This window comes from Scyliorhinus torazame, chromosome 6 (genome assembly GCF_047496885.1).
Source record: "Scyliorhinus torazame isolate Kashiwa2021f chromosome 6, sScyTor2.1, whole genome shotgun sequence".
Classification (NCBI taxonomy): Eukaryota; Metazoa; Chordata; class Chondrichthyes; order Carcharhiniformes; family Scyliorhinidae; genus Scyliorhinus; species Scyliorhinus torazame.
The window spans coordinates 222,137,812-222,158,307 of record NC_092712.1 but is presented as its reverse complement, the minus strand read 5'-3'; the positions used below and the strand labels follow the sequence as shown (position 1 = coordinate 222,158,307).

The following is a 20,496-nucleotide window of genomic DNA, read 5'->3' as shown; positions in this document are numbered from 1 at the left end:
GCCAACCGGCGCGGCCCGATTCCCGCCCCCGCCGAATATCCGGTACCGGAGACTTCGGCAACCGGCGGGGGCGGGATTCACGGCAGCCCCCGGCGATTCTCCAACCCGGCGGGGGGGTCGGAGAATGGTGCCCCAAGGTTTCATTCAGAAGTGCTGTGTATGTCGCCAAATGCAACGAGGGGTGGTAGCCATGAACAAGGGGTTACTCCTCCCTTCTCTCACTGAGAAAACAAGAATGCTTTATTTTTTAATTCAGATATAATTAAAATATCCTGAGTTAATTTTTTTTTTTCAAAGTAAGATTCAAATCAATTAAAAGCTATGCGCAGTTAAACTATTTGTGACGCTTGTGTTGAAACACAAAATCGTGTTGCCACTGTGTAATGCATGGTTCAAAATTGCTATTTTTGCTTTGCTGACAAGATGAATTTATCATTGCCTTTTGTTTGGAGTGGGAAGAGTACATTAAGAAAAGAAATGCAGAATAAGGTGTATTTTAAAATGTATACTTCCTACTAATTTAAAAACCTTCACATAAAATTGAATTACATTTCTTTCATTTTAAAGTAAAAGAATCAATAGAGGTGATAAGTTTAAAACAACTTGTTATGCGTTGCACCCATTTTTAAAACACTCCTTAAGCTTTCTCTTGGAACAAGCATATGACCACTTATCTTAATATCTCCATATGTGGCTCAGTGTTATATTGTTTCTGAATAGGCTTTTGAGAAGTGCATTGGGACATTTTACTACATTAAAGCTGCTATATAAATGCAAGTTGTCATTTTTGGGGTGTGAAACAATCTCTGCATGTTTTCGGGTTGTGGCTGACATTTACAGGTATTCTGTGAAGCCACCTAAGTCAGGTATTAAGCTCTACACAAGTGGTGATAAGGGGCCAGGCACATGCTTTTAGGACCCCTCTCAGAAATTGCAATGTGATGAGTGGAGCATGTACCCATCCTGTTTCACTCAATATTCTACAGCAGCTGCCAACAAAATGTTGCTGTGGAGACAGTTAGAAGCAGGAGTATTCCCTCAAACTCCAAAGTCCTCGCAACCCCTCCTCAACTCCTAACACCCTGTCCCCGAACATGGCACACTAATCGTCCACCGCCACAGGGACTTATCTTCAAGTTGTTGCTGATGAAATAAGTGGGGCCTGCATTTGTCACCTTCAAATGCGCAAGCCGTCTGTGGAGTCAGACTGATACCAACAGCCCATGTCAATAATAAGGCCCGAGCACAATTTTTGGGCTGTCTGCTGTTTGGAGTGAGCAGACTCGGCATCATAGAACCCCTACAGTGCAGAAGGAGGCCATTCGGCCCATCAAGTCTGCACCGACCCTCCGCCTACCTGGGCCCAGACCCCCACCCTATCCCCATAACCCAGTAACTCTGCCTAACCTTTTTTACACTAAGGGGCATTTTAGCATGACCAATCCAACTAACCTGCACATCTTTGGACTGTTGGAGGAAACCTGAGCACCCGGAGAAACCCACGCAGACACGGGGAGAAAGTGCAAACTCCACACTGACAGTCACCCAAGGCCAGAATTGAACCCGGGTCCCTGGCGCAGTGAGGCAACAGTGCTAACCATTGTGCCACCGTGTCATTGCTGTGGTTTAGCGCATAAGAACGCCCAGAACCAATTTTTACCCTTATATGATTCATCATGATGTAGATGGAAGTGATACAGTTATGCGTTTTGATCTTTTTGACAATATGCAGTATATATCTTTAAATAAATTTCAGTACTATTTCTGTTTATTATTTCAGTTGCTGTCATACCATGCAACATGCTCGAAAGTAGAGGTCGATCGACTGAAGGTAAACTTTTCCAATACGAATCCCATGAAAGTTAGCACAGTTCCAATTGTGCTACCATTTGGCAGGCACCTCTAAAAGCCTGGAAAACCTACACCTCTGAAATAAAACCTTTCTTTATAGAGATACTAAATCAGAACACCCGTGCATGCTATTGGTGTTTTTTTTACTCAACGGTGCTGAACTCTTGTTTAATAATAGATTGTCTTGGGAATTTCATTCACAAGATGTTTTATATATCAACATGCGTGACTGGGTTTATAAATTTGTAAACAGGTTGTTGATTATAAATCTAGAAACGAGTGATTAAATGTAATACATTCGCCTGCTGACTCTCTGCTGCCACATGAAAAATACTGAATACAAAAGAGTGGTCAGTGCAGATTATTTATTAAAGTAATAAAATCTGCTCACAGTGAAAAAAAGCAAATTGATGAATTTAAGGCCTGCTCTCCCCTATTACACAAAGAATTACTGCATATTACCTTCCTTGTGCATGCTGTTGCTATAATGTCTATTTTATGCTCTATAGTAAAATGTTAAGTATTGTGGGAAATAAATTACTATAATTACAATACTGATAGTTATTGCAATTATTTTATCTACAGGTATTTCCCACAAAGAAGTTGTATATATTTGGCGCAAATGTTTAGTTATTGCCGATGTCATTTGCGTGGAATACACAAGTGCAAGAGTTGAAATATGTCTTTTAATGATACCATCAATTATGTTGGTAGTGCTGTGGACACCATATTATGCACCCTTTCTGTGACTACAATTACCTCTCACACCAGGCCCTTTTATAGCACTGTTTCTTGGGATCATTTTAGCAGTGGATGGTACAATAAAGGGTTGTAAGATGCCGAGCGGGCAGTTTTATGTGAGTTCTCTATTTGTCATTTCAGCCATATTCAAATATATGTATGCGCGATCCTCCAACTTTGCACTCCCCCTCGCAGGGAGCCATTCCCATTGGGAGTAGGGAATTTGTGATTATTGGGTTAATGTTTCCAATGTGCTTCCAGTGGGTGATGCTTCCTGTCAGGGGCACAAATCAGAAAATTATCACCATTCCACTTTCTATTTCACTTTATACATACTTTTTTTTTTTCTTCTACTGGAGCATACCTGCACTTTCTTTATCTGTATCCTTCCCTTTTGTGGTTAGGCCACCTGGTCTGAGGCCAGGCTGAGCTAACAACACACATACTCTTCACGGACTTATACTGGGGATAAAAAAAACAATTGAATAACATTACCCATTCCTCTGAGATTCCCATGCAGGTTTTTATTCCTTTTATGGAGATATAAGCTGACATTGGAGTAAGATCTTCATGTCAAGTATACAATAGTTTGTCATTACAATACAGGACGGCCAGACCCAGTTCTATGTAAGCTTATGCATTTTCTACCTTAAGTGGTGACTATGCTGTTCGATGTGCAGGAGTTTTCTGCTAGGAGTTTCCACTTTCTAGGTATCGGGTTCAAACCCAGCCTAGATTGATAGGCATGGAGGTAATTTTGACTTTGGACAAAACTTTAAAGTGGGTGGCGTTCAATATTGAATCATCTGTGCGGTACATGGGTGAAATTCTCCAGTATCGGCACGATGTCCGCCGACCGGCGCCAAAAACGGCGCTAATCAGTCCGGCATCGCGCCGCCCCAAAGGTGCGGAATCCTCCGCATCTTGGGGGGCCGAGCCCTAACCTTGAGGGGCTAGGCCCGCGCCGGACTGATTTCCGCCCCGCCAGTTGGCGGAAAAGGCCTTTGGTGCCCCGCCTGCTGGCGCGGAAATGACATTGCCGGGCGGTGCATGCGTGGGAGCGTTAGCGGCCGCTCACGGCATCCCCGCGCATGCGCTGTGGAGGGAGTCTCTTCCGCCTCCGCCATGGTGGAGACCGTGGCGAAGGCGGAAGGGAAAGAGTGCCCCCATGACACAGGCCCGCCCGCGGATCGGTGGGCCCCGATCGCGGGCCAGGCCACCGTAGGGGCACCCCCTGGGGCCAGATCGCCCCGCGCCCCCCCCCCAGGACCCCGGAGCCCGCCTGCGCCGCCTTTTCCCGCCGGTAAGAGTGGTGGTTTAAACCACACCGGCGGGACAGGCATTTTAGCAGCGGGACTTCGGCCCATCCGGGCCGGAGAATCGCGGGGGGGGGTTCCCGCCCCCGCCGAATCTCCGGTGACACAGAATTCGGCAACCGGCAGGGGCGGGATTCACGCCAGCCCCCGGTGATTCTCTGACCCGGCGGGGGGTCGGAGAATCTCGCCCCATATCTCTCCCGTTTTTTACCCATTCAGTTCAAAGAAATTGAACACAGGGGAGCGGGCCCTTAAGTCGATATTGTCAGCTTTATGCTATCGGCCAGTCATAATGAATCCAGTGGCAGGGGAGTGAAAATGGTGGATTTGAGCCCTCCTTCCAAAGACGGATGGGGAGGGGGGTCATATTTGTACCTACACTGCCTCTGCGATCACTCTACCCTGCAATCATTTCGCATTCAGGAACTCACTGGCGATCTCTCTTCGCTGTGATTCTGTGATCTCTCTCCCCTGCAATCATGCTTCTCAGCCATCTCTTTCCCGCAATGTATGTCCCCCATTTTCTCTCTTTCCCTGTGATCTCTTTTCCCCGAGTTCTCTTCCCCAATCTCTCTTCCCTGCCATCTCACTACCCATAGGCTCTCTTCCCCATGACCTCCCTACCCTGAGATCTCCCTTTCAGCACAGGATCACTTTCTCCCCGTGATCATTCTTGTTGTGATCCCTCTTCCCTATGATCCTTCCTATCTGCCTTCATTCTTCCCTGTGATCTTTCTTGTTGCTCTGTTTCTCTGGTTATGAATATGGCGGTCAATATGGTCGCCTTCCTTAATCCTAATTATGTTTGCTTTAGAGTCGCCAGGTATCTCTCGATACCACCACAAGGTTCAAACCCGAATACTGATCAAAGAGCCAATACACCAGTTAGTTAGTTCAAAGTCAATACTATTTATTTACACACACAGTAAGATCTACACATGCACAAAGTACTACAAACTAAACTATCTCTAAAGCTAATGCCTATACTTAGCTTCGGTTGCCCACTCAGTCAGAGGAACAATGGCCGTTGTTCGGATCTGAGGTTGTTGGGTTCGAAGTGGTACAGGAGAACAGCTAAGGTCATCCGTCTGGTAGCGAGTATTGACCTTGGACTTACTTGCTTCTGGTGGGCGGGTCTCTCCGCTTTGAGAGCCAAATCCAAGAGAGAGATCCTCTCGTGGGGGTTCCTTCTTATACCCGGAGGGGCTTCGCGCGCTTTTGGGCGGGCCTTAAACTTATCCCCAATTAATTGGGCCGCTTCTTGATCACTGGTATTGATCTTGACCAATAAATGGATGGGTGCCCTGATGGCTGGGCATGTCTTTGGTGGCCGCTGGCTTTGCTTTGTTTGTGCTTTTGGTTGGGGAACTGGCGCCAGGATGTCTGAAACAGTATCGGTTGCTTGAGTGTCTTTCCTTTGTTCCCGGAGATGGGTCATCAATATCTTAATTGACCTATAGTTTCAATTCCGTCTGGGAGCTGACTCTCCAATATGCATACAGGCTCTGTGCCTGCTTGTTTTCCTAACATTGTCCACAGTTCCCTACATTCTTTGCGAGCGTCCATTTTGTATTCTGGAAGTGGCCATCCTAGATGGCTACATTCTCCTCCAGGATTCCTTTCCCTCGCAATTTTTCTTACCCCCATGACCGATCTTTCCCCCATAATCAATCTTCCCTGTGATCTTTCGCTATCTATCATTTCTCTCCCTGTGATCTTTCTTCATCCAGTGATCTCTTTTCCCCTCCCGAGAACTCTCTTTCCCCTTAATATCTTTCTCCCACAATTTCTCTTTCACCACGGTAAATTTTTCCCCATGCTCTCTTCCCCTGCATCTCTGTCTACTGCTGTGGTCCTTCTTCCTCCCTGCAGTCTCATTATCTCCCTGCACCACCCTGCAAAATGAAATGCTCGCTCCCAGCACATCGAGCCCAGGGTGCACAGATGAGTCTACAGTTTCTTAATATTCTGTCCCATCAAAGTACATCATCCCCAACCTCAGTAGGGTACTGCTTGTGAATGTGACAGTTTTCAATTCCGTACCAACCATCCTGTATAATCCTTAAGTAAGCTTCTCAATTCTGACTTGGTTTGAACATAGATCCTGTAACTCATTGCACATTGACGGCCTCCACTCCCCTAATAAAATAAATACTTTCATTGTTAAATTAAACATATCAAGTGAAACTCCCATTCTGTTTTGTAATTTAAGTGATGAGGTGAACTCTGTTGCATTCTGTTCATAATCATATTGCCTTTCTAAAACATTCAGCTTAAAACACATTATTAATCCATCACTATTCATTACTGGAATTTCCTGAAGCACTTTTAATTGGTTAATGCTTCTGCTGTCTTATTACTGATGTAAATTAACTCTATTGATTACACTCATGCAGGAATAATACTAAGTAGATGAATAAAAATATGATCATAATTTATGAACAGTCAATGAAACTTTCCATCTGTTTTTCATGTGATAAAAGAAACAAATATTAATAGAAAAATACCTTCTGAATCCAATGGGCGTGATCAAACGGCCTCGTCACACCCGACTTGGTGACGCGACGTGGCTGTTAAATCTTGCGAGAAGGGCAGCATGGTGGCGCAGTGATTAGCATTGCTGCCTCACAGAGCCGAGGTTCCAGGTTCGATCCCGGCTCTGGGTCACTGTCCGTGTGGAGTTTGCACATTCTCCCCATGTTTGCATGGGTTTCGCCCCCACAACCCAAAAGATGTGCAGGTTAGGTGGATTGGCCACGCTAAATTGTCCCAATATTGGAAAAAATGAATTGGGTACTCTAAATTTAGAAAATAAAAATATCTCGGGAGAGGCCTCTTGTGAGATCTGCAACGCTCAGAGCACCTCGCGAGATCTAACGAGGTGTTGCAATCTAGATTTTGCCAGATTCACATATTTAAGTGAGCCATTAAGCTAATTTTCAATGTCAGTGCCCAGTTGTTCCGAGGCCCAGGAACGAACGCCCATGCGTGGGAGACCTCCACACAAGCATGGACACAGCATTTAAAAATTGCGCCCCGATCGCTTTGCTCATCAGTGCAGGAAGTGAAGCAAGTGCGGCCTCGTTGGGGCGTTCCTCGCCAAGGTTAAAAAACACAAGGCTCCCGTTGGATAGCGGAGCAACGCCAAGAGTGACCCCACTATGCACACCCAAAACGGGACTCTTTTATCCATTAAATCATGCCCAATATTGTACCCTGATATTAACTCAGAGGAGTGTTGGGAACGAGAGGTATCTGATAATATGAGAAATTCAAATGTAAGATGCACAATTATGTCTGTGGCATTTCAATCCAGACACCTCGGGCTGGATTCTCTGCCCCGCCACGCCGGTGGGATTCTCCGTTATGCCGGCCGGTCAATGGGGTTTCCCAGTGTGGGGCACACCGTCGGGAAACCCCAGGGTGCTGACAAAATGGAGAATCATGCCGGCGGAGAATCCCGCCCCTCATTCTTATTTTACTTCTGGTTCCGGCAGCGATTGTGTGTCAGCGAGCATAATGAGAGCTTTCATGATACAATCTCAACTCTAGTATTTCAAGGGCCAATACAAGGATCAAATTCAGATGAGTTAGAAGAACTAGAAAAATTAATTCGGAATGATCAAAAGACTAGTGACTCCCTTTATGTACTGCTGAAGACAATGGAGCCATAGAGTGATACTCTACTACAGCAATGGGAGGAAGAAACCTGCTGTTGACACAAAGAAGGCATTGCTAGAGGTGGACCAGGAGTTCAGCCTTAGAAATATTTTGCCGCGTTACTAGATTCAGGATAGGAAACATTTTAATTACATGACCAGGATAGGAAAGGTGAGTAAAGTTGCACATTCTCCTACATTGTACCATGGATATCAAACATTACCCCCCACCTCCACCGTGTCAATCTATCCATTACTTCTCACAGCCAGCTGGCTTGCTAGCACACCCATTATTCTCTTTCTGTGCAGTCTCGCAGCCTCATCTATCCATCCACCAGTACCACTCACTCTCATCCTTATACATGATGCCGCTCCCTAATAGTCACCCTCACTAAATACACTGCCATATTATGGTCATAACAGTCTCTTTTAGAACTGTTCCTCCTCCTATTGCAGATGAAGAGAGCATGTGAAAACCACAAGGGAGAAGGAGTAGGTCTCTACACATCAGAAACTACAGAGCAAGGAGGCATTCGAGAAATGTGGCATCTTGGTGTCCCCGGCCATCAGAGATGGGGAGATGAGACCTGGAAACAGAACGAATCATAACACACACACACGTCATTCAGTCATGTTGACTTGAGTTCAGCTGTGAATTAAATTTGACCATCTTCATGATGGCAATTTGCAACATTCTGACACTGCCAGTGCTAATTCATATCTTTCCTGTCCACCAGAGCCTTTTCGCGCACACCAGTCAATGGACCTTGTGAATGTTGAATCCTCAGTAGACCTCATTCCTTCCAAAAGTGCACACTACTTGGTGATTAAACAGGTGGTTGGGTTTTCACATGGTGACTCATTCTTCACAAATGAGCAAGAGATGATAGTGGTGGCCGAGGCAGCAACCGAGTCTGCATCGCTGCCCTCTGCAAGCTCTACTCAGCTGAACTGAAGTGGTGTACCCCGAGACCATCGACAAAAAGGGAAATCATTGCGAAGCACTAGAGAATATGCAATGTGCACACTGATCACAATTGGAGAGGGAATGGAGGATTGCTCTTCAAACATGGATGGGTTGATGGCGAGCTCAAATCAAATGACTCCATGCCAAATTCACCATGGCCATTCAGGATCTGGCTGTCAAATGTAATTGGTACCTTCAATATGATAACATATCTCAGCCTTGACTTTACAGTACCATGCTGATCTGCAGCAAGTTACACTTGAGCAATTTGGAAGCAGTAATTTGACAGCAGTCAAGTGTGATTGGCCAACCGGGAGGGGTGATGGCGAAAGGAGACATTTTAAAAAATCAGAGTGTAAGAAATAGGAGGAAGAGCTGGGAGTTTGACACAGTGCAACTGATCAATAAGGTCAAGCTGAGCCACTACGTTAACTTCACTACCCTGCATTATCCTCATAATCTCTTGATTCCCTTAGTGGCCATATGTATCAATCTCTGTCTTGAATGTACTGATCTAGAACATTAGGGGGTGGTACGGTGGCACAGTGGTTAGCACTGCTGCCTCACAGCAGCAGGGACCTGGGTTTGATTCCGATCTTGGGCGTCAGTCTTTGTGGAGTTTGCACTTTCTCCCCGTGTCTGCGTGGGTTTCCTCCGGGATCTGTGGTCTCCTCCCACAGTCCAAAGATGTACAGGTTAAGTCGATTGGCCATGCTAAATTGCTCCTTTGTGTTCAAAGGTTAGGTGGGGTTACGGGGATAGGGTTGGGGTTACGGGGATAGGGTGGGGAGTAGGCCTGTGTAGGGTGCTCCTTCGGAGGATCGGTGCAGACTCGACGGGTCGAATGGCCTTGTTCTGCACTGTAGAGGTCGGTGCTGGGACCACAACTTTTCACAATATATATTAATGATCTGGAGGAAGCAACTGAAGGCACTCTTGCTAATTTTGCAGATGATACAAAGATCTGTACAGGGACAGGTAGTATTGAGGAAGCAGGGGGGCCGCAGAAGGACTTGGACAGGCGGGGAGAGTGGGCAAAGAAGTGGCAGATGGAATACAATGTGGAAAAGTGTGAGATTGTGCACTTTGGAAGAAGAAATGGAGGCAAATGGCCCTGATGGAATGCATCCCAGAGTGCTAAAAGAGATGGCTCGGGAAATTGCAAATGCACTAGTGATAATTTACCAAAATCCATTAGACTCTGGGGTGGTCCCGGCGGATTGGAAATTAGCAAACGTGACACCACTGTTTAAAAAAGGAGGTAGGCAGAAAGCGGGTAATTATAGGCCAGCAAGCTTAACTTCGGTAGTAGGGAAGATGCTGGAATCTATCATCAAGGACGAAATGGCGAGTGTAGAGGGTGCCATTTCTGCTACTCCACTACTGGGCCGATATCTGGGGTTTGAGTATCTGTGTGTGTCTCTCTCCAGCTGGCACTGAAACTTCAGAGGCCAGGGGATGCTGCACTGGGACACCTCCACGGAAGAGAGCACTGAATCAAGCCTGCCGTTTATCCCTAACCGGAAGCCTGAGGCTTATATCACACAGATATCCAGACCCCTACCAATGCCCAGGTGATTCTCTCTCTTGCCGGTGGTGCAACACCCACCCGGTTCTTACTTCGCTGGAGTAGCTTTCCCAAGAGAGAGAATAGGACACTGCTGTTTATTACCTAACCAGCAGCCTGTCCTGAGTGAATCGCTCAAGATGACCCTAGATTCTTGAACCCGGAATTAAGGTGAGGAATATCTTAACAATGACTTGGTCAGAGATCGCTGGTGAGAGATTGAAGAATTTAAACGACTCCAATTATCAGCAAATCAAGGTTTATTGCAAAACCCAGGTCAAAATCATCAAACAGAAGAAATTATAATAAAATCTTAAACTCTAACACAAACTAAGTCTATTCAGAAAGTACTATAACGGACACAACGAAAAATCTTATTGTTACACAGTTTTAGCAATGACACAGAACACAAATCAAGTCCCCTTCCCCAAAGCCTCAACCACTATCAAGGTCAAGGGAGTTTCGCAAGCTGCTGCAGGGTACTTACAGTCACAGGCTGCAGGAGGTCAAGTCAAAGGTGGAGAGGTCAAGCCACGAGACCCTCAATCGAAACACAGCCCCTTTTATATCCGTTTTATCAGGCTTTTTCCTGTGTTCGGCCAGCCCCTTTTGCATTGAATTGGTAAGGTTTAAAGTTCCCGCTGGTCCCGCCCCCTTTGAGCCGGTCAGAGCTGTCGACTTCCGGGTTTTCCTTCCCCTTTGCGTTGTATCGGTCCAAGTTTAAAGTTCCCGCTGGTCCCACCCCCTTTGAGCCGGTCAGAGCTGTTCGCTTCCGGGTTCTCCTCGCAGGTCCGCTCCTTCCAGCCAGGCAGACCTGCCGCGATTTGAATTTGGCGCCGGCTCCGCCCCCTCCACCCAGTGAGTTCCTGCCGGTGGCTTCTGTCAGGATTGGAGTACCTCCCCCAGGTCCGCCTCCAACTTGGTTTTTTCTACCGTTTATCTTCAAGGGGCTTTTCCAGCGCAATATACTGAGCCCAGACAGTCTGCTTTTTGGGATAACAAGGTTAAGCTCTCTTGTGAAGATTTTCAAAGTCTTCCAGCTGCTCTGGAGATGGCTGCCATTCTCACCTTGCTATGTTGATGGGGTGTTAATTGGATTCTGCTCTGGTGGAGGCCAAGTCATTTACATCTGCATGGGGCTATGACCATCCCATTGTCCTGCTTGCAGGCAGGCCCCCTGTGTATTCCCGTGCCCCTTTGTCTGTGTTTTAATCTTATCTCGTTGTCTGGCTCCTTCTTCCTTGTAGCTCCTAGGGGGGCGGTTTGTAAATACCTATGCCCCTACTCAGCTCAGCGGACCAAGCCTGCTGGGAAATCTGGTTACGTTCTTTTGGCTGACAAGTGTCCAGTTTACAGTCTCTGGGTTTTATTCCTGGGCAGTCCAAAACAAGGCCGGATTGCCCGAAAACCTTACAGATGCCCCTTCGATACGTCCCTACCTGCTTGGACCGTATCGACACAGGTGAAGGGCAATCATTTCCTTTTGTGTGGACCGTAGGCCCCCCCTCAACAACATGCGAAACTACAAGTCCCAAGACAGTTCCCTTAATCTAGGCTACCCCTAATTTCATTGAAAGGGAAAGACAAGACCATACTTAATTCAAACACACAGTAACATACACACATTTCACCGGAACCCCAAACGTAAGGGTCCCTGTACATATATCACAATCAAGTAACTGAAACCCGCGAATCCATACAACTATTTACATGTGAATCTCTTTATTTCACTAAGGATCCTCTTTTCTTGGCTGCACTTCGCTTCTTCCCGTTGAAGGCTCTTCATTTTTCCTCCATCGTCGATACCTGCAGCTGATAGGTTCAGTACAACTGAGGCGACAGCATAATGTACCCCCTGGTACAACATCTTTGTGGGGACAAACACTAAACCATTCTCAGGCCCCCCTGGTGGTGATCGGACAGTTGTGAGGGTCGATTGGTTGGGCTGTGGGCAGGGGTCGCTTTACCTGAACCAGCAGTTCGGTAGCTTTTACAGTCATCCCTTCCCTGGGCGTTACACATCCCTCCCCACTGCGGTCAATTCATCCCGTTCCCTGGGTTCTGCCACCACCTAACAAAAGTGATCGATGCCCCTTGTGGACATGCCTTGGTAGACCCCCATAAACACAAATAAATGCCCTGGTCAGAAGCCCACCACTTATCCCAGCAAACGGTGATCCTACCCGGTGACCCCGTGATGGTCCGGTAGGTGTTGTTGTCCAGGCGTTCCCAGTCCGAGGACCGATCCCTCATGTCCAGGCTCAGCTTCCTGAGCCACCACCATCTCCCCAAAGGAACGTCCCCCTCACAGGTTAAACACACCCGCCTGCCCTCAGTCACCCTAACCCGGTCAGTCGCCACCTGTACCTCCTCGCAGAGTACAGAGGCCTCTCCATAGGTGAAGCTCTGGTGACTGGAGTACCTGGTCGAGTTCGACCCCAGCCACCCAGGCCACCTCCCCAGGTGTGAGTAGCGGGTCTGCTCTGTGGCCACCTGGTTTCCCTGTCCGGTAGTGACAAGAGGGGCTCTGCCGCCAGAGCACCCATAGACAAAGGACTCTTCTGTCTCGCCTCTGCGTAGTTCTCCCGGTCCCACCATCGCCAAGATCAGCAAACTCCACATCGTCGGGTGCCCCATCTGTAAAAGAGACAAAACACATCCTTGCCTCTACAGAACTACCTACCTTAAAGTGCATGGGTTCTATCCAGCGGCAGCAGCAGCTTCCGCTGTGAAGTTGTGAAATCAACATGAAATTGCCGCAGCCTGTCTGTGGTTCTGTGTCCACAGCCCGGCTCCACCAGGGTCCTAGTGCCTGCTGCTATCCGGCGGCAGCAGCAGCTCCCGCTTTGAAGTTGCCGCAGCCTGTCTGTGGTTCTGTGTCCACAGCCCGGCTCCACCAGGGTCCTAGTGCCTGCTGCTCCATCATTATACCATTGCACTAGGCGCTTCTGTGATCCCACGATCCTAAATAACCCACACACCACTACACACTAATTAGAACTAGGAGGGGGAAAATGATATATACAATGCCACCCGTCTCCGGGTGGCCAAATTAAAACTGGGCCCCGCTAAACTGGGGCAGTTCACCTGTTTGGACCAACGGCTCGGGCCAGACCGTCCCCTCCCGGGGGTTCGGGCTGCCCCTTGCCTCTCCTTCCCCAAAGGGTTCGGTGATCCCTCAGCGCTCCCTTCTACTCGGGCCCCCTTACTGCGGGACCGGGTTCTAGGGAGGTGTGATGGGGACCATCTTACCGGGGGCTTGGAGACCCGATTGCTCCTTCGTCCCCTGACTGGTTCCCAAGCCCAAGGTGATACCTCCACTTCCTCCGCCTCCTTAGCCTCTATACTAAGGCAGGCCACCTGACCCACAGGTAAGGGCTTGGGAATCGTTACTGTCCCTGGGCTGGGTGCTTGCAGCACTGTCGTTTTCTTTGGGACTGCCCCTTCGGGACAGCACCTTGTCACCGGTTGTGTGACCGTGGAGTCAGGGACCTCCCCCACCGTCGTTAATTCTACGGGGGGTTTCTCCACTACCACCCCCAGTCTTCCCCCCACCTTGCTCTTTCTTGCCCTTATGGGGTGGAACAATTTAAATTGACTGATGTGGCGTTCGCATGGGTCCCACCTTAAGGGATTTAAACTGCAAATAGCCGCTGAGGCAGCCTCCAGAATGGGACCCTGCACCTGGACCGGACCAGGGTCTGGGGCTAGAACTACCCCTGCGCTCCCTTTTTCCTGAGGCTGCTCCCTGGGTAGTCATACGGGTTCTTGTGGTGTGGGTGCGGGCAGGCCCTGGCCCGTTGCCACCTGTCCCGACCCAGCTGCTAGGCTCTGCAAAAAGGCTAAAAGTTTCTTTACCTCGATGGTTTCCGGGGCAGCTGCTCCTGCCGCCGGGGTCTGACTCTCTACTGCGGGAGCCCTCTCCTGCTTGCTAGGGTTTTTACATTCCCTCTTGAAATGCCCGGCCTTCCCACACCCGTAGCATACCGGTTTCTTGTCGGAGGTCCGGGTGCCCTCATGCTTCCACTCTCTCTTAGGGGCTGCTGGCACGATTTCATGCACCCTACCCTTAAGGGGCTTGTCCTCACCCCTCTCCCCATTACGATATGCGAGGGTAAGTTTCCTAAGGACCTCTTCCTCATTAAGGGCCGGGGTCTGCGGGTCGAACCAGTGTTCGGCTTTTGCCCTAACGTTAGGGAGACAGTTGGCAACTAGGGTCTTCAGCCAGTGGGCGGTTCTTTCCCCTAAATTCCGTCTATCCGCGGGAACCCCGCATGCCTCCATATAGACAATCCACAGCCTGTCTGCGAACATGGTGGGAGATTCCCCTGGTTGCTGCTTGGTTTCCCCCACCCTCATGAAAGGGCTCCCCAGATTCAAGCCCATCGCCTCCAGAACAGCAATCTGTGCTGCCGCCCATGTGTCAGGTCTTCCCCCATTCCCGGAGGTCACTGCCCTGCATAGTTGGGGATCTAGGGTCATCAGGAGCATCCTTATTTGCTCCCCCTCGTCGCAGTCATTAATGCTGGCTGCCTGCTCCACCTCCATAAAATGAAGCGACGGATCCCCTTTTGGAGTTAGCCTGGGAACGTGGGCCACCATCCCCCTGAGCGCGGATGCCCCATGAGGAATGATAATGTCGCCCTCAACCAGTCCCCTATCTGCCAGCCCCGCCGGGGGACCATACCTTCTCTGCCTGACAGGGCACATCTGCCCTACCTGGGGTTCCTGCTCCTCCGCCTCACTGTCTGACTCTTCTTCTCCTGTGTCCTCTCGCCCTACCACCCCTGGGTTAACTACCCACACAGGAGATGCTGTTACCTGGGGATCCCTCTCTGCTCCCCCTTGGGCCCGTCCCTTCCTGGACTCCCCGTTCCCCGCCTGCCGACCCGGGCACGATCCCGGTGCCTCAGGAGGCGGTCTATTCCCCTTGGCCTTTGGGGAATCATCCGCTGCGAGGAACACCTTGCCCCTAGGGAACCCCCCTGGACCTACCAGGTGTATCTGTCCCCTGACCTTGGACAAGGTCTCCTCCAACTCCGTTATTCGTGCCTGGCACGGCCCATGGACACAGTCCCCTACTTCCTCGCGAGCCACTCGGTACGCTGCCTGGATGTCCCGGAACTTCCCCTCCAGCTTCCTACACTGCTCTGTACTCCGAGCATAGAGTTCCTGGAGCCTCCGTTCCTTTTCTTTACCCTCCACTATCTGGCAGTGGAGATAGTCCTTCTCGCACCGGTTAGACTCGCTTTCCTGTTTCATTTCTGCCAATTCCTCCCGCAGTCGTTCCGCTGCGCTAGCCTCCTGCTCTAACTCTTCGACCCTTTGCTCTGTTTTGACTACCTGCTGGGACAGGCAGACCAGCCAAACTGCCTTCTCCAAGTGCCTTTTGTGCGCCTTACTTTCTGTCCATGCAGCCGCTGCCATTACCGGTTGCTCCGCATTGATTAGTTCTGAGACCCAAGGTTTGGTGAGGTTGACCTTTTGCCACATATACGAGAAGATTCTCTCCTCCATTTTACTTCGTTCCCTCACCCCCTCTGCCAAGTCACATACTCCACGCCACCGGGGTCCTGCCGCGGTCGCCATTGTAGAGGGTGCCATCTCTGCTACTCCACTACTGGGCCGATATCTGGGGTTTGAGTATCTGTGTGTGTCTCTCTCCAGCTGGCACTGAAACTTCAGAGGCCAGGGGATGCCGCACTGGGACACCTCCACGGAAGAGAGCACTGAATCAAGCCTGCCGTTTATCCCTAACCGGAAGCCTGAGGCTTATATCACACAGATATCCAGACCCCTACCAATGCCCAGGTGATTCTCTCTCTTGCCGGTGGTGCAACACCCACCCGGTTCCTACTTCGCTGGAGTAGCTTTCCCAAGAGAGAGAATAGGACACTGCTGTTTATTACCTAACCAGCAGCCTGTCCTGAGTGAATCGCTCAAGATGACCCTAGATTCTTGAACCCGGAATTAAGGTGAGGAATATCTTAACAATGACTTGGTCAGAGATCGCTGGTGAGAGATTGAAGAATTATCAGCAAATCAAGGTTTATTGCAAAACCCAGGTCAAAATCATCAAACAGAAGAAATTATAATAAAATCTTAAACTCTAACACAAACTAAGTCTATTCAGAAAGTACTATAACGGACACAACGAAAAATCTTATTGTTACACAGTTTTAGCAATGACACAGAACACAAATCAAGTCCCCTTCCCCAAAGCCTCAACCACTATCAAGGTCAAGGGAGTTTCGCAAGCTGCTGCAGGGTACTTACAGTCACAGGCTGCAGGAGGTCAAGTCAAAGGTGGAGAGGTCAAGCCACGAGACCCTCAATCGAAACACAGCCCCTTTTATATCTGTTTTATCAGGCTTTTTCCTGTGTTCGGCCAGCCCCTTTTGCATTGAATTGGTAAGGTTTTAAAGTTCCCGCTGGTCCCGCCCCCTTTGAGCCGGTCAGAGCTGTCGACTTCCGGGTTTTCCTTCCCCTTTGCGTTGTATCGGTCCAAGTTTAAAGTTCCCGCTGGTCCCGCCCCCTTTGAGCCGGTCAGAGCTGTTCGCTTCCGGGTTCTCCTCGCAGGTCCGCTCCTTCCAGCCAGGCAGACCTGCCGCGATTTGAATTTGGCGCCGGCTCCGCCCCCTCCACCCAGTGAGTTCCTGCCGGTGGCTTCTGTCAGGATTGGAGTACCTCCCCCAGGTCCGCCTCCAACTTGGTTTTTTCTACCGTTTATCTTCAAGGGGCTTTTCCAGCGCAATATACTGAGCCCAGACAGTCTGCTTTTTGGGATAACAAGGTTAAGCTCTCTTGTGAAGATTTTCAAAGTCTTCCAGCTGCTCCGGAGATGGCTGCTATTCTCACCTTGCTATGTTGATGGGGTGTTAATTGGATTCTGCTCTGGTGGAGGCCAAGTCATTTACATCTGCATGGGGCTATGACCATCCCATTGTCCTGCTTGCAGGCAGGCCCCCTGTGTATTCCCGTGCCCCTTTGTCTGTGTTTTAATCTTATCTCGTTGTCTGGCTCCTTCTTCCTTGTAGCTCCTAGGGGGGGGGTTTGTAAATACCTATGCCCCTACTCAGCTCAGCGGACCAAGCCTGCTGGGAAATCTGGTTACGTTCTTTTGGCTGACAAGTGTCCAGTTTACAGTCTCTGGGTTTTATTCCTGGGCAGTCCAAAACAAGGCCGGATTGCCCGAAAACCTTACACGAGGCATCTGGATGGAAATTGTCCCATTGGGCAGACGCAGCATGGGTTCATAAAGGGCAGGTCGTGCCTAACTAATTTAGTGGAATTTTTTGAGGACATTACCAGTGCGGTAGATAACGGGGAGCCAATGGATGTGGTATATCTGGATTTCCATAAAGCCTTTGACAAGGTGCCACACAAAAGGTTGCTGCATTAGATAAAGATGCATGGCATTCAGGGTAAAGTAGTAGCATGGATAGAGGATTGGTTAATTAATAGAAAGCAAAGAGTGGGGATTAATGGGTGTTTCTCTGGTTGGCAATCAGTAGCTAGTGGTGTCCCTCAGCGATCAGTGTTGGGCCCACAATTGTTCACAATTTACATAGATGATATGGAGTTGGGGACCAAGGGCAATGTGTCCAAGTTTGCAGACGACACTAAGATGAGTGGTAAAGCAAAAAGTGCAGAGGATACTGGAAGTCTGCAGAGGGATTTGGATAGGCTAAATGAATGGGCTAGGGTCTGGCAGTTGGAATACAATGTTGACAAATGTGAGATTATCCATTTTGGTAGGAATAACAGCAAAAGGGATTATTATTTAAATGATAAAATATTAAAACATGCTGCTGTGCAGAGAGACCTGGCTGTGTTAGTGCATGAGTCGCAAAAAGTTGGTTTACAGGTGCAATAGGTGATTAAGAAGGCAAATGGAATTTTGTCCTTCATTGCTAGAGGGATGGAGTTTAAGACTAGGGAGGTTATGCTGCAATTGTATAAGGTGTTAGTGAGGCCACACCTGGAGTATTGTGTTCAGTTTTGGTCTCCTTACCTGAGAAAGGACGTACTGGCGCTGGAGGGTGTGCAGAGGAGATTCACTAGGTTAATCCCATAGCTGAAGTGGTTGGATTACGAGGAGAGGTTGAGTAGACTGGGACTGTACTCGTTGGAATTTAAAAGGATGAGGGGGGATCTTATAGAAACATATAAAATTATGAAGGGAATAGATAGGATAGATGCGGGCAGGTTGTTTCCACTGGCGGGTGAAAGCAGAACTAGGGGCACAGCCTCAAAATAAGGGGAAGTAGATTTAGGACTGAGTTTAGGAGGAACTTCTTCACCCAAAGGGTTCTGAATCTATTGAATTCCTTGCCCAGTGAAGCAGTTGAGGCTCCTTCATTAAATGTTTTTAAGATGAAGATAGATAGTTTTTTGAAGAATAAAGGGATTAAGGGTTATGGTGTTCGGGCCGGAAAGTGGAGCTGAGTCCACAAAAGATCAGCCATGATCTCATTGAATGGTGGAGCAGATGGCCTACTCCTGCTCCTAGTTCTTATGTTCATAGACTATTTTCTAAATGTGAAGATGCTTAGGAAATCAGAAGCACAAAGGGACTTGGGAGTCCTTGTTCACAATTCTCTTACGGTTAACATGCAGGTTCAGTCGGCAATTAGGAAGGCAAATGCAATGTTAGCATTCATGTCGAGAGGGCGAGAATAAATGACCAGCGATGTACTTCTGAGGCTATATAAGACTCTGGTCAGACCCCATTTGGAGTATTGTGCAGTATTGGGCCCCGTATCTAAGGAAGGATGTGCTGGCCTTGGAAAGGGCCCAGAGGAGGTTCACAAGAATGATCCCTGGAATGAAGAGCTTGTCGTATAAGGAAGGGTTGAGGACTCCGGGTCTGTGCTCGTTGGAGTTTAACAGGATACGTGGGGATCTTATTGAAACTTACAGGATACTGCGAGGCCTGGATAGAGGAGAGGATGTTTCCACTTGTTGGAAAAACTAGAAGCAGAGGACACAATCTCAGACTAAAGGGATGATCCATTAAAACAGAGATGATGAGGAATTTCTTCAGCCAGAGGATGGTGAATCTGTGAAACTATTTTCTGCAGAAGGCTGTGGAGGCCAAATCACCGAGTGTCTTTAAGACAGAGATAGATAGGTTCTTGATTAATAAGGGGATCAGGGGTTATGGGAAGAAGGCAGTAGAACGGAGATGAGAAAAATATCAACCATGATTGAATGGCGGAGCAAACTCGATGGGCCGAGTGGTCTAATTCTGCTCCTATGTATTATGGTAGAGATTCTATGATTCTATTCTATGTTATCAACAGTCCACTGGCAACAGAATTCCAAAGATTCACAATCATCTATTAGGTTTGGTGGATTGGCTGCACTAAATTGCCACTTAGTGTCGAAAGGATAGGTGAGGTTATGAGAATCAGGCAGGGGCGTGAACCTAGGTAAGCTGCTCTTTCGGAGGATCGGTGTAAACCTAATGGGCCGAATGGCATCCTTTTGCACTGTAGGTATTCTATGGTGATGCTAAGGACTGATCACTTATCATAAGGCTGTGATTCCTAATTCTAGAGATCCAGCCTCTCGGGATGGTGGTGGTGGTGGGGGGACTTAATTCTCCCCTTTGGGGACTAAGTCTCCATGCCCGCCGGAAAACGGGCTAGAATCATTCCGGACTTTTTCCTAGAAAGTCCGGGGTGATTCTCCATTCACCGTGGGGCTAGCACAGCCCCAGTGTGCGTCCCGCAGCTCTTGCTGCCCAGGCTGCGCATGCGCGTGGCTTCCGCAAGCGGGTCTGTGCATGCACGCGGCTTCCCACTTCGTCACCTTCGACGCCGCCCCCGACATGGTGGATGGTTCCATTCTTATCCATCCAATCATGGCATCAACTGCAATAGCCTCTCTTCCCGCTCCTGTGTTATTGCCCCCTTCAATTTTTCAGCTACATACTGCCTCAAGGCGATATCATCCCAAAAGAAAAACTACAGAAATGACATTCAGCTGTTTCTCACCATCATCTCTCTTCACCTTTCCTGAGTCTCTGACTTGTCACATTGCTTGCCAACATCTAATATTCAATGAGGAGAAATTTCCTCCCACTAACTATTGGGAAGTCTGAAGCTATTGGTTGGGATTTACTAGCAGTTCACGCTGGTGGGAAATTCCGGTCCCATGCTGGCGCTCAGGTTTCCTAGCGATGAGGGGTGCTGTCAACGGGAATCCCATTGACAACAGTGAGACCAGTAGATCCCGCTGGCAGGCAGCCTCCACAACACCAACGCTCCCCACCCCCAAAAACATACAGCGGGGTGGTCGGTAAATCCCGCCCATGTCTTTGGCTCCCATTACAAACTCCATCCTTTCCAACTGTCTGTAGTTGAACCAGATTGTCCACAACTTTAATAT

General features: G+C 48.7%; 1 protein-coding gene across 5 annotated transcripts in view; it reads left to right on the top strand.

Annotated features, from left to right (window-relative positions):
• pde11al (phosphodiesterase 11a, like) overlaps nucleotides 1-20,496 on the top strand; it is a 476,822-nt gene that overhangs the window by 304,622 nt on the left and 151,704 nt on the right. For all 5 annotated transcript variants that reach the window (XM_072509449.1, XM_072509448.1, XM_072509447.1 and 2 more), the window contains one exon: nucleotides 1,781-1,831. In XM_072509449.1, the coding sequence (XP_072365550.1) occupies nucleotides 1,781-1,831 (51 nt within the window). The remainder of the gene's footprint in view (nucleotides 1-1,780; nucleotides 1,832-20,496) is intronic.